This window comes from Diplotaxodon limnothrissa, linkage group LG9, assembly GCF_057381915.1.
Source record: "Diplotaxodon limnothrissa isolate DT_005_m linkage group LG9, D_limnothrissa_male_GT1.1, whole genome shotgun sequence".
NCBI lineage: Eukaryota > Metazoa > Chordata > Actinopteri > Cichliformes > Cichlidae > Diplotaxodon > Diplotaxodon limnothrissa.
In genome coordinates this window covers 15,870,921-15,885,380 of record NC_140604.1, presented here as the reverse complement: position 1 = coordinate 15,885,380, position 14,460 = coordinate 15,870,921, and the positions used below count along the sequence as shown (strand labels likewise).

Genomic DNA, 14,460 nt, shown 5'->3' with positions numbered 1-14,460 from the left:
GTAAGGGGCCCTGCATCATTGGCCATCCATCAATCTGCTTTGTAAACCGTGATATTTTGTACTGAATATTTATATGACACAATTAAATATCTTTAAAATCAACCACTCGTTTCTCTTTATGAGGTTTTCTTCCAGAATATTTCACAGATTTGTGTGTCTCAAGGTGCAACGTGAGGCATTTTTTTAACCCGAGGCAGCTACTGTAGATGGTGATGCTGATGTCCTCTTTCTCCCGATAGCGAAGGCAGGAACAACTGTAATACACTCAAGTAAGAAAAAAGCTAGAGCGATTACACTAATGCTACAGATACACGCGATCTTGTTGCCTTTAACAAGGTCACTTCACTTGTCAGTAAGCTGTTCTCCTCAAAGCAACTTTGGTGTATGGGGAAATCGATAAAACACCAATGAGACGAAAGTCAGTCTGCTATCAGTTTGCGATTAAATGGGTTCAAGTCATTAATTACATGCAATCTGCTTGTGACAATACAGAGATTAACTCAGACAAATCAGTGAAAATCACAAATCTTTTCCTATTTGTTGCAAATCTGTTGTTGTCTACATACAAACTGACATTAATTGCTTTCAGAGTCTAACCAGACGACTCATGAGTCTGAACAAGAAACTCCTCCACAAATAGTGCTGAAGTTACTACAGGATGGTGATTTAACTGCAAAATGAGAGAGACTTGGGAAACTTCTGAAAACTTGCCCTCTTGTGAGATTTGAAGATTCACCTATGGTACCGATTTTAAATCGTGCAATCGTCTTCATAATGTTGGGGGTCAACGCTGACTGCCCGGCGGGGTGAATACAATATCCCATCAGCCTTTTACCATTGAGGTGTAAAAAATTAACATTCACTTTAATGTGGCTGTAGGCAGCAGAGTGATGTATAATATGTACTGTGCAATCATCATCAACACCGAAGACACCTGACATCTAAACACATTTTAAAGTATACACGATAAACATTTTTTAAATTACGTTACTCGACGCTATTACAATAATTTGATTTCTGTCATTTAAAACTTATTTGCCTTGTGTCTTAGATACAGCAGACGTTATTAATCCCACACTGGGGAAATTCACCTGTTACAGCAGAACAAGGGTCAGAAAGAAAAAGCGTATTGGAGAGTTTTAATAAACAATAAAAATATCATTTGTATTATTTGCACCTATTTGTTCCTTTTATCAATAAAACCTCAGTTGCCTTTGAGTTGTGAAGTACGGTGCTCCCGGTCTGACTTAAAATAGATTTGTAGTTGTTGGTCGTTAATGTGTAGCCATGACAACCGGCCTCATTCACAAATTGTGCATATGAACAAATTCAGAACAGCCTTAACCTTTAAGAATGAGAAAATGATTAATTTTTAGTTGTGTTTTCCATGAGCCAAAAATGCTCAGTAAGATAAATTATTGGCAGAAGTTCTTACTATTTACATAAAACATTCAAATCTCTCTAAAATCAGCTGCTGTGAGGTTTTCTCTTTCAGAATAACATTGTTTGACAGACAGCTGTGTGGCAGCTCTAGTGGACCACTTTCACTTTCTTCCCTCTAGTTATGAAGAAAAATGTAACTTTTATCTGAAATGTGACAGCAGCCACAGGCTAGTAAGCTAGACAGCTACCATCCTCACAGGTACATATTTATTATCTACAATAAATCTCAGTATAAAAGACCCGATTCTAGACGTCAGATAGTTATTAATATGACGGCTTTTGCTAAATAGCTGGATCCAGAGGCTACTGAGCTGAGGAAATTGTTAATTAGACAATCTATAATTAAGATCTGTTAGACAGCCAATCGGATTTAGAGAGAGGTTAAAAAGAGAGTAGAAGGGGGGGGGGGGGGGGGGAATCACATTTCGATTATTAGAGGATGAGTGGCAGATGTGAGACAGATGGTGACACTGTAGTGAGGGAGTATTAGAGGTTTAGAGATCAGAGTAGGAGGGATTACGATTAATACAAAAAAAATAAATAAGAAAATCTCACTTTTTGGACCAGAATCAGAAACTTTATTTACAATAGATGCTCTGATGGTTTATTTAACAGTTCTTACTCCATTTTAAAAAATGGGGGTTTTTTGCCATGTGCCAGTAACACGGTGAGGTCCTGCTGTGGCTTTGTTTTTAAAAAGGTTCCACTCTATATTTAACACACACACATAAGACAACATAAAGCCACCTTCGACAGAGCCGGAGTGATAAACAGCATAAAACATGAACGCATGAGGCTTCATTTCTAATTCCCTTTGCCCTACTTTTACTTTGAAAATACTGGCCACAAAGCTAGTTTCCCCCCAAATATTTGTGCTAACGGTCACTTTGACCCAGTTGATCCCTACCTAAAACCCATCTATCTTCCTTACTACATCTTCATGATCAACTAGTGGCACCTCCGTTTTGCTAGCTCTTGCCTGAACAGCTGCAACATCTGCAGAGAAGGCTCCCTAATGTGGACCCGGGTCCTGATTGGCTGTCCCAAAGAAGGCGCTGTCACTTCCTGTACTCTTCCGAGTCTTCGGTTTCCTTCTCCTGCCGCTCCCGCTCTCGTCTCATCTCCTTCAGCTCCTGCCTGTATTTCCGCTCGATGAAGCGCTTCTGATGAGCCATCTGTGGGAAGTTATCTGGTACAGGGAGAGGCAGAGCGGGAAACACAGGAGTCGACCAAGGAGAACAGATAAAGAGAGAGAAACACAGAAGCAGAGGTGTGAGGAGACAAGGTCAGTTTCCAACTGGGTGAGGACAGCAATTTAGTTCCCAAATTGCACTGACTATGGTTTTCATAGCATGTGTCATGCTGTCACTTAGGTCAAATGAGCGAAAATGTTGCAGGCTGTATTGAAATTAAATTGCCCTCATGTTGTTATTTCATTAATAATGATGAAGTAACAAGGAATTAGACAGGCCTTGTTTGGTTTCAGCACAATGACTGTGAGATCTGATAACATAATTACAAGCGAACATTTCGAAAATGAGATCTGTAATAAGATGGCATAGTGTGACAGCAGGAAGAAAAATATCAAACAAAAACAGATACAAGCTTAAAGGTATATAAGCAGCAGACAAAAGAAACTGTTAACGTTTTGAAATTGTGTCTATTTGAAACTTTCATATTAAACTGCTCGTTTAGAAACCTCTTTTAAAGCTGCTACTATTTGGCGTTCAACCAGCAAACTGCAGCTTTGGCTACATCAGCCATTAGTTTCTAAAGAGAAGTTCTGAGGCCTCGATTTGAGTTTTCTGCTCGCTGCCAACTTGGCTCGAGTCGTCTCCAAATGTGGTGAAACACACAGGGAGCCCAGGCTCAGGAAGTGGGAACCACAACAACTGAAGTGCTCAGGACTCGTGTCAATCAGAGACACACTCTGAACCGCTTTCTGTGAAAGTCTCCACCAAGACGCAAATTGGTTTCTGTTTCAAGATTTCCACATTTCTGTGTCACATATTTTCATTAAGAGCTGTGAAATGTGGGGGCGGCGTACTCGGGAGAATGTGCTTAAAAGGCTAACGGCAGCAAATACGGGATTACGGATATATCTGGCCCGAGTGACGGATACACAAAGGAATATTTTATTAAGTATTCTGCTGCATCAATTTTGCAATGACTAAGTGTTTACACCTTTTTTTAATTTAAACTTTTTAACCTTTAAGGGAAAGAAACACCTTTGAGATTAAAAATATCATTTGCAAGAGGTTCAACTTAGATTCAGGCTCGGAAGTTTTTAGACAAAGACGCTTTTTTTCTTTTTTGCCTTTATGCACCACCACAGTGGATTATAAAGGAAACAATTGAGCTGTCATTCAAGCGCAGACTCTCAGCTTTAACTCAAGGGCTCAAGGCTCTAAAGTAACTGAGAAGCACTTTTGTGGCCAGGTGAGGCCTGTTCCCTTGTTATTTCATGACAAACAAAGTAGATTAGAGATCTGGAGTTAATTCTAAGTGATGAACTTCAATGAACTCTCAATATGAGGTCCAAAGAGCTGCCAGTACAACTCAATGAAGCAACTCAAGGTGGCTGCAGTAAAGGCCTCATAGAACAGCGGTCCCCAACCCCCAGGCCACGGACTGGAGTCCTTTGGTACTGGGCCGCGAGAGTTGCGCCTCGGGTGTGAAATTTATGGTTTTCAGGGGTTTTAACAGTTTTTATTGTTATTTTTTTTTATTATTTTTATCGTTAACTCTGTTTCCCTGGGTCTTTTCACATGTTTTATGAATAAATCTTCTTTTTTGGTACTGGTTTTATTTTGGTGTATTTATCCGCGACACCTTAAAGGCCAGGCCGTGAAAATATTGGGATATCAGTGGGAGACTGTGGCACCCACGGTGTGGGACGGAGAGATTTCGCAGGTCTTTCCTCCCCACTGCTGTCAGACTCCATAATAAAGACTTTAACTGATCAAGCACACACATCCATACATATGCAATAATACTAAGTGCAATAATCCTTTCTGTCATCGTTGTATTTTTACTCAGTTGTATATAGTATTTGTATTTGTATTCTATTTTTATCTTATTGTATATTTATTTTATTTTATTCTACTGTATATAGTATTTTATTTTATTCTATTCTGTACAGTTGTGTACTGTATTTATTCTTATTGTATTCTAATTTTTGCCTCATAACTTTTGCACTGTCCACTTCCTGCTGTGACAAAACAAATTTCCCACGTGTGGGACTAATAAAGGTTATCTTATCTTATCTTATTGTCGGACACAACCGGTCCGTGGTGCAAAAAAGGTTGGGGACCGCTGTCATAGAGCATTTCAAGGAATGGACCTTCTGTCTAAAGAGAACATGGCAGCATGAACAAACCACAAGACTTCTGCAACAATCTTTGGACAGATGAGACCAAAGTTGAGGTATTTGGCTGTACTTTGGAGAAACCCAAACACAACATGTCAGCACAAACACGTAATACCAACTGTCAAGCACGGTGGTGGAGGGGTGAAGATTTGGGCTTGTTTTGCAGATCACACAACTAGGGATGGGTATCGAAAACCGGTTCTTGTTGAGAACCGGTTCCCACTGTTTCAATTCCTTGGAATCGTTTGCCATTTTTGCAAACGATTCCCTTATCGATTCCAGTCGCCCCGAATGACGTCACCACGTTGCGGAGCGTCATTTACCTGGCAGGAAACATGGCGCCTAAGCGGCTCAAACGCTCAAAAGTTTGATTATACTTTATGAGAACCGATGACAACAGGGCAACTTGCAAAGTAGATATTTCATTTAAGGGAGGAAACACTACGAATATGCAAAAGCATTTGCTCACAAAACACGCGATGACACGCGTTTTTAATTCCGCTCCGGACTCGTGACTCTCAACCCAGCAGCAGCGCTAACGTTTGCACGTCCTCTCCCGTTAATGCGGCAGGTAAATAATCAACTAACAGTGCATATTATGTTAGCGCAATCTGCCTTATTACAAGACCTGCCATTACTGTACATGTAGGTGACCATGATGAGAGAGACAGACAGAGTCTGGCTGGCGCTCGCTGGCAGTTCTCGCTGCAGTCTACCGGTAGCGTCTCCTTTCAGGCAGGATAGACTAATGTCACCCAGCAGTGTCTAAGTTTGTGGTCAAAGGCTTGCACCCATTTGCCACAGCAGATGCCCCCGATTTTTGGTAAGTGAATGTGTTTAATTGTGGGCAGGGACATTACTGGATATTCTTGTGTAATTGCCACAGAACAATTTATGTTATACTTTGTTATTGCTACAGAAGAATGTTGCAGCTTTAAGGCAGGGATGACTCCTGGAGTTGCTTTCTCACTGCATAAGCTTTATTTCACAATCAGATCGATTCGATAACAAAAACATACAGCAGCTCCTCTCCTACTCCTAGCCCTTCGCTGCGGTGGAAAAAAGAACGACTTCAATCCCCTTCAAGGAACATATGTACAAAATAGTTTTCCTGATACACCAATGGGGCGTTCAATGCCATCTTGTAAATATGAGTACTCTGGCAGAGTAACAGTTCAAATGAAAAATACACCAGAACAAACAAGCAAACAAAAAAAGAAGTGTGGGGTACCTTTGAACCAATGAACAAAGTATAACAATTTATACTTTTTAACATAACCCGACCCCGTCAATATGTGATATGTCTCACAAGAATATTTATTTTATTATTTTACATTTACAATTTTTTTTCCTGGGGACCCTGTGACACCCCATTGAAGAGCCATAGGCTGGATCTCTCAAGATCTCACTGTTGGGTTTGTAATGCCATGTTACTCCTAAATTTCTATCTTGTTCAAAGAGAAGATATAAAACAAAGCTCTGAGCTAATCGACCTTAGTGTTCTCCTTTAAAAAAAAAAAAAAAAAAGAATCGATAAGAGAATCGATAAAGAATCGAATCGTTAAACAGAATCGAAAATGGAATCGGAATCGTTAAAATCTTATCAATACCCATCCCTACACACAACCCAAGAATACAGCAGGCAATGGTGGATAGGAACTTTGTAGCAAAGGTTGTGTAAGTACTACGAAGATAACTGTATAAATAATGTTACAGAAATCACACAAGTAGAAGCAACTAGTTTTGCATGCCTCAGATACCCAGTTCATTTTTTTTCCACCCAGTGCTGAAAATGACACGAAAGACAGTCAAAATCGATTAAAATTCCTTCGGATTTGCAATCTTGGAGCTTTGGATGGTTGTGAAAGATGAAAAAGTTGTGGGAAAAACAACTGAAACATCAGTTACTTTAAAAAAAAAAAAAAGAATCAAAAACATGTCTTCGTGTTGGTTGGAATTTCACAAGAGCTGTAGGAACAATTCAAAATAAGAATCAAAGAATCAAGATGAGAATAAAGTAATTTAAAAGAAGAGAGGCCAATGTCAAGCTAGTGAGGCTAGCATCAAAATGTTAACTGCTAATGAACAAAAGTGATGCATTCCTTTTTTAAAGCTACTTACGTGAGCTTTTTCTCTTCATGTTTCAGACATTTGAGTAGATTTTTCAAAGGTGACAAAAAATGCCTGTTACAATTTCAGAAAGTGGCAGCTGACAGTTTATTTTGTCTGCTCAAGAAAGGTAATTAACTTCTTCTCAGAGTACTAACAAAAACTCACATTGGACAAACTGGAATGAGATCATATTGGCATACTTAGGAGAGATTATTTTACTTATTGTTAATACATTTTCCCTTCAGTTAAAATGATTTAAGCACATAACAGAGCAGTGACTCGTTTAAAAATATTGAAAACACCTTATTTGGTGCACCAGTGTCGTCTTGAAAGAAGCAACTTTCCTCAGTTTTCATGCCAAGCAGCACCGTTTGTAATTTTAATATTCACTGCTCAGGTAATTTCCCATTAAGTGTTTACATTACTGTGCCTGCCCACTGCAAACTTCAATTTAAAACAGCATGCATGACAGCTGCCCGGTGGTTTGTGTCTACTCGCTGAGACACACATTTGACTGTGCAGTTTTTCCAGTCACTGATCATGACCATGCAAACTCAGGAAAATTGGGCTTCCAATACCTTTTCCCTCAAACGTTTTAAAGATAGCCTGTGAGGGAAAACAGAGGAGCCACAATGGCCTGTACTTACAGGACATTAAAATAAGGTCCTCTGTGTGTTTTGTACAATTCTGCGAACTTTGCAAGTATCAGGTTATCATTTTTCATAAATTTGGATTCATACAAATGGATGACAAACTGCAGAGTTTTTTTTCCTTTAATGTAGCACTGATTTTACAAATCTTGAAGCTAGGCTAGGTTTGGGCTTGTCACCAATCACAGCTTAGCACCATCCCTCCAATCTCCTAATGTGGAATTTGCAGGTCTTGGAAATGGAGCCATTACCACTTGATGCCAGAGGACACCTTGTGCATAACAGGAAGACTTTGGTAGAATCTGTCATAACTAGGTATATTATGCCTCGGGATGAAAAGAAACAACAGTCCAAACTCACCCATAAGTGTTAAACTGGACAGAATGGATGTGTGACTTATGAAGGTCGCAGCATTTGATTTAGATCACTTTCACAATCCTCGAACCATTCAGTGAACCTTTATTCCCAACCACCAATCTCTAGGACTGAAGCCAACATGAAGTAACAAAAACAAAGCAGTCAGACTGGCTACAAAACCAAGTTAGTCTAACAGGCAGAATAAATGAACATAATTACCAGTAACCAGTAACCTCAGGCTCTGCATTTTTAAGCTTTAATTAAGGGTTTTGGCAGCTAAAACCATTTTGCTGGCTCCAAACCCCCCCAAAAATATGTTGGCCAGAAGCGAGAACTTACCTGTAATGAATGAACAAGCTAGCTCCCAAACCCCAAAACAACACGCTGTTTCAGAATGCAGAGTCTATAAGCAGTGGGAGATATTATGGAAGCTGTGTCCAACTTCTATTTATTTTTTTCTGCCAGTACCTCATGAATAAAAGGCATCCCATCCCAGGATATACGTGCTTTGTCATCTGGAGAGCACTCAGGATAACTTAGTATTGAGCTGTATTGATCTTGTCTCTAAAGGGGACAAGTGGACCCAAACCACGACCTTCCACAGCAACTAGATCCGCTCAATGTAAGAGTCAAGGGTTATGGTTTTCCTTTCATGTAAGACCGTACTTTCTTTATTCCATTTTTCAATCTACAAGTGAAAGACTTTCTACATTTCAAGGCCCAGGTGTATGAAGTTTTAATGAACCTCTTTTTTGCTAGTGTGTTGAGTTTAATCATACCTGGTCTACCAGGTCATCTAGGCCAGATTATGCCAACTGTTAGGACAACCACTGCGCCAAGTAAAATAGCCTCTGAACAAACAGAACAGAAAGAGGTCACAGGTTCATTTTAAGGCCAAACTGAATAGCCTGTTTAATAACTAACAGCCTCTCCAATGTAAAACCTGAATTGTTGATAGAAGCATTGGATTACTAATGCAATGAGGAGACGAAGAGTTTGAAGATGAAATATGTTTAAGGGGAAAAAAGGGAAGCAAAAACCCATTAATTTAATGCATTTCACTCTTTCCATTTCCAGAGACCACATTGCACAACATCATTTCTAAATGCTTTCTATAGTCTTTTCAGAACTCGTGAATAGGACTTGGTATTTATGCTGAGACACATTTAAGTCATGATAAACTTGAGCTGAAGGTTAAAGGAGATACAGTAAAAGGTTTAGATTATTCTTTTATTCATCAACCTGCATGTTGGAAATATGAGTTAATATAGAAACACTTTTAGCTATAAATATGACACTGGAAAGAACTGCAGGTATCTGGTGAAAATCTACTGTAGTTCTTAAGGTCTTTCTTGATGTCTGAGTAGTCTTATGGCGCATCAGAACAAATGTGAAGTGAAGTTTCATCTCATGGGTTTCTGGACCATTTTGAAATCCGCTATTATTAGCCCCTAACAGCCAATGGAAGAATTACTTCCTTCCAAAGTACAATCAATACTTGGAATTGGTTCACGGGAGGATATTTCCAGAACTTCTAAGGAAATCTTACAGTTTCCCTTACTTTTCTTCAAGTCCTCTATTTTGTTTTTCTCAAAGTTGAATATACACCTTCAGCTTCCTTTAAAGGGCGACAATAAGCTTGCAGATAGTGGGTGGTCTCAGTAAAATCCACAATCTACAGGAGAATCTCATCTGATATGCTATCACAACACTAAAGGTGAAATATATTGAACTTGCACTGATGCATATTCGGCTCCTTTTGCCCCAAGTCGATTTGTGCCTTTGAATAGAAAACTTTACTATGCTGCAGGTCTAAACACACCATTAACAAAACGACAGTTTTTCAAATTCTCACTGCTGGGTCTTCAAAAAACAAGAACTTCATATAAAATAATATTCTCCTAGCCTGTTTGCCCAAGATGGACACAAGAATCATCAACATCAAGCTACAATTCAGCCCTTTTACATGGTTCCTACTGCTTAAGATAATGCAAAAGACCTTTTAAAATTATGATAGTATGAAATCTCAAGACCAGCTTTAGAATAACAAACATGGAAGCAGAAACACATCAATTTCTTGATGGTTTATTTGATAGTTTGATAGGTCTCATCGCCTTGCGTCAGGCTCTTGTTAAACATTAAAACAACACGTCCCAAATGGTACAAGCTTGCTGATAAGGTTTACTTTGCTAGAGCTGCATGCAAACAACATACCTTTTACATTTTAATAGGTATTGGTTTCTGCCACTGATGCAAAATCTGGATTTAATAGCTAATTTTCATTGAATTTGCATGCTTGCTAGCAGAGACTGCATTTGCTCTGAAGGTCCCGACCACAAAACAAAATGAGCGTTTTGATTCTGCTGTTAGGATTTGCGTAATAAAGATGGAAGAGGTATTCATTGATTGGCTCGTGCTTTTTTAACTTAAGCAATTCAGCGATGTAATATCTTTGAAGGCTTTCTAAGCATCTGTAGGATTCTTGTCTTACCTCAGACCATGTTATTTAAAAATCCAGTGTGCTTCAGTACAGAGCCAAACAACAGAAAATACGGCAGTGTCTTAAATACTTAGGAGCTGTATCATGAGTAGATAATGTACATTATCCCCCAATAAATGTGAAAATTTAATTATTTCTATTGTCCAGACAGTGAACTCACAGCTGATAACATGGCGCCTTAGGGTTTTAGACAACTACTCGACTATCTGCTGTGGATTTGTGTTTTCTGCAAAGAGCTGCCGTCCTACTGCTGCAGACCCATGACCACGGCTGCAAAGATAAACCACAGGAGCACAAGTGAAAATGTTTCTCACATGTTGCTGGGACACATTAACCATCTGTGTTGCTTTTAACCTCTACTTTGGCGCTGATAAGCAGTAATTCGAAAACCATGAAAGGGTTTCACGTTGAAGAATGTCCCCTCTAATGTTGAAAAAAGAGAAGAGAAAAGGTGTTGTGCATTCAGATGTTTTGAAAGGATTTCCAGCCTCCTACATGTGAGGCTTAGGTTGCCTTTCAATTTAATTTAAATTCTTTGGAGAGTTGTTTAGGCATATGAAATATTTTAAAGATGTCACCTTGAGCTCTCTAGAAAAAAGTAGTTTTCTTTTTTCCTGTCAGTTTATGGAATAAAGCATAATTGGCCTTAGCCAGGGCTTCAGAACATCAAATTCTATAACTGATTGCCAGGAGGAATTAGCCATGAGCGAGTAAAGGCCATGCAGTGCTTTGGTCGTCCTCAACCAGTTCTTGTAATCAAAATTCAAGAACCTACTATGGCAGATGAGCCACTGCCAACCCCCCCCTGCAATTTCCATATAATATGTGTCCGGCTTGTGAATGGAAAAGGATAATGTATTCTTCCCCTTGCAACACTATAATTTGTCATTATGGCAACAGAGAGGAAAGCGTGTGATAACAGCAATATCCTATTAAAAAAAGAGAAGGAAAAAAATCCTGAAGAAAGAACACTGAGCAAAAAAAAAAAAAAAGCATGCTGAAAGAAACACACACATGCATGAACACACAGAAACACACAGTCTATTTCAATATGCTTTCGGTGAGTAAGCAACACTTGGTGAGCCTCGGAGAGAAAACTACATATTGCAGTTAAAATATGGAAATCAGCGGCATTTTTCCCTAGGAGATGACTTGAGAATAACCCACTCGAGAGGAAAAAAATAAATAAAAATTTGGCCATTTACATTGTTTAACATGCAGCACAAGAGCAATCGTCAAAGAATATGGTTGCTAAGGATACACAAGCCTTTTCATTTCGGCCTGTGTTGGGCATCACAAAAGCATATTGTGAATTCTCAGCCGTCCGGCGTTCTGAAGAAAAGCACCTTTGAGAAACGGTGCTCTTTGCATGCTGATCAGCTTTGGTTAAAGTGTTATTACATTCGCTCCGCACAGCTTTTTTGTTAATTGACAACATAGTAATTTCTCTCAAGGATGGAGGTTTGCAGTCTTGAGATTCAGGTGCAGAACTGGCAGTTGGGGGGCCTGCACAACAACGCGCTCTGTTGTGCCCACCAGCAGCAGTGCTGAGACGAGCAGCTGGATGTGGAATCTGTGATGAGAGATCAGCTCCCTCTTTTGTCCTTTCACTTCAGCATTCACTATTCAGCCAAAGTTTAAGGCTGTGAGACGACTTCACAATTGACAGAGCCGACTGAGCCCATCACCTGTACCGTTATCCTTGGCTTTAACTTTTACAGTTGAACACCATTAGACACCCAATATACTTACACAAAAATTATGATTCCATTAATGTTCATTGCATTGAACCCAACACATCACTAGATACGAGATCAGAAAAATGAGGAAAAATGAAAACCGTTTGGAATGAATCTACACATGTACTTTCGTTTTACTTAAATTGCATTGGAAAACACTATCTAACATCATTAAAATGCTGGTTAAGGTTAGCAATAAGGTTAGGGTTAGGGCTGGAATACATGGCTGGAACGTGCATTATAACGGGACCGTCATTCTACTGGATTTAATCCATAACCCGGTGCATAGTTATAAGAACCCAGCGTTCCTCAGGAATGCTGCGGGACTTGACAAATCGTCATTATATTATGCCTTGGGGAGTGAGAACGGGCTGCCTCAGAAAGCATCTGATGTAGTTCTGTTGGATTCATCGACCTTCAGCCTGCACTGGTTTGCAGCAGAGTGCAAACCAGTCAAGATAACAGTCAGCACCTGCGACTCTCGGTGCCTCCTCCGGACTGGTGGAGATAGGATTCCCCATGTGAGATAGTTTAAGGATCTTGGGATCTTTTAATGAGTGATGGGAAGGTAAAACAGTGAACTGCTCATGGTAAAAAGAGCTGGCCAAAAGGTGGAGCTTTCATATTAGCCATATATCTATATTCCAACTTCAACCAGATCTCTTGACCATAGGAGAATGACTGCAAGAGAAAGGTCATGAATATAAGCTGGCAAATGAGTTTGCTCTCAAGAAGCTGGGCTCATCCTTAGAGAACAGGTGAGGATGTTGGAGTAGAGCTGTTGCTCAAGGTGGCATCTGATTAGGAAGTCAACTGGGCGCCTCCTTTCGGAGGATCCCCGGTGTATAAGGACACCCTCGGGGTAGCCCCAGAACCTGATCGGGAGATAATATATCTTGTCTACCCCCGGAACATCTTGGAATCCCTCAGGAGGAAATGGAGTGTGTTGCTGGGTAGAAGGATGTCTGGAGGACCCTGTCATGGAATGATGGACGGATGCCTGTTTGCAACAGCACTTATCTACCCAGGATTTCTAAGGGAAATGCTGCAGAAAGAAGTCAACCGAGCTTCCTTTTGGGAAATTAACCCAGACTGTGTTCCTTCCTTTCTAGTAAAATGTGATTTCACTGGCCGAATATCAAAATTGAGAAAATTGAAACTCAAATGCGCTGACGCCCTATGATTCAATAAGACAGAAAACTACTGACTGAGACCATGTTTACTGACACCACAGACTAAGGGTGTCGAGGCAGTTTCTCCCTCTGCTGGTCATTAGAGAAAAATGCAGCTTTAAAGCACTTCTGCACTGGCTTCCTTTTTTAAATATAAACAGCTGGAGGTAGAATCTGTGATGAGAGATCAGCTCCCGTCTAAGAGCTCAAGAACATACACTGGTCTATCACCATTCAGCTCAGGCACAATAGACCGAGTCCATCACCTACAGCTCACACGCACAACATCAGTCAACAAGCCAATAGTGTGCCTGTATAGCGGTGCTGATGAAGGGATTTTCCCATCGTGCCAAAGGCCAAACAAAAGATTCAAGCCAGTGAATGGAGATCCTGCATACTGTACTTTACTTTGCCTCTTTCCATCCAGTGCTTTTATCAAGAGATTAAGGGTTTTAGAGAGAGCTAAAGAAAGAATGCAGCTCCCCTTCCAGCTACTAGGCAGATTGAGGCTCCTACTCTTATTTAACAGATACCGTATTGTTTGAGAAACAAGCAGCTGTGAGGAAGCTGGGAAAAAAAGCGAATGGGAGGGGCTGAGCCATAGAGAGATGGGAGACTTTAAACAGACACTGTACTATCTGTAAGGATGAATGATAAATGCTTAAGCCGTTTCCATGTATATTTGATGTCGCCTAAGACCTAACGGTGCATGGTGCATGGAGCCCCAGGGCCTCAGAAACACTGCACCACCGGCTCCTTCTTTCTCTCCTTCCTCACGTCGATTTCGTTCGCCTACCTGGCTGCTCTCAGCTCGATTTGTTTGCACTCATGTTTCTTCCAGTCTGGGCCTTGGTTAACATTTAATTCTACCTTGACAGACACAGGCAGGAGACTGTCAAAACGCGGGCCATCAAATAATGAAATGTGAATCAGCTGAGCCACCAGCGGATCAGCTACAGACAGCACACACACCAAATATTGGGGCCCGGTCTCTTTAATGAGCTCTGAGCTGTCTGACTGAACACAGCCATGTCTCTCACCTCTCTGACACCGCTGGAGCCGCGGATTCTGTCAGGCAGGAAAAGCTCTGCAGCAGAAACAAAAAGTTCAATCCTGC

The 14,460-nt window shown here is 40.4% G+C and overlaps 1 protein-coding gene across 1 annotated transcript in view; it reads right to left on the bottom strand.

Moving 5' to 3' along the window:
- Positions 1–2,012: 2,012 nt before the first annotated feature.
- The window catches only part of drosha (drosha ribonuclease III), a 146,274-nt gene continuing 133,826 nt past the window's right edge, over positions 2,013–14,460 (bottom strand). The window contains exon 33 of the mRNA XM_085362786.1: positions 2,013–2,632. Within this exon, the coding sequence (XP_085218912.1) occupies positions 2,502–2,632 (131 nt within the window). The 3' untranslated portion in view covers positions 2,013–2,501. The remainder of the gene's footprint in view (positions 2,633–14,460) is intronic.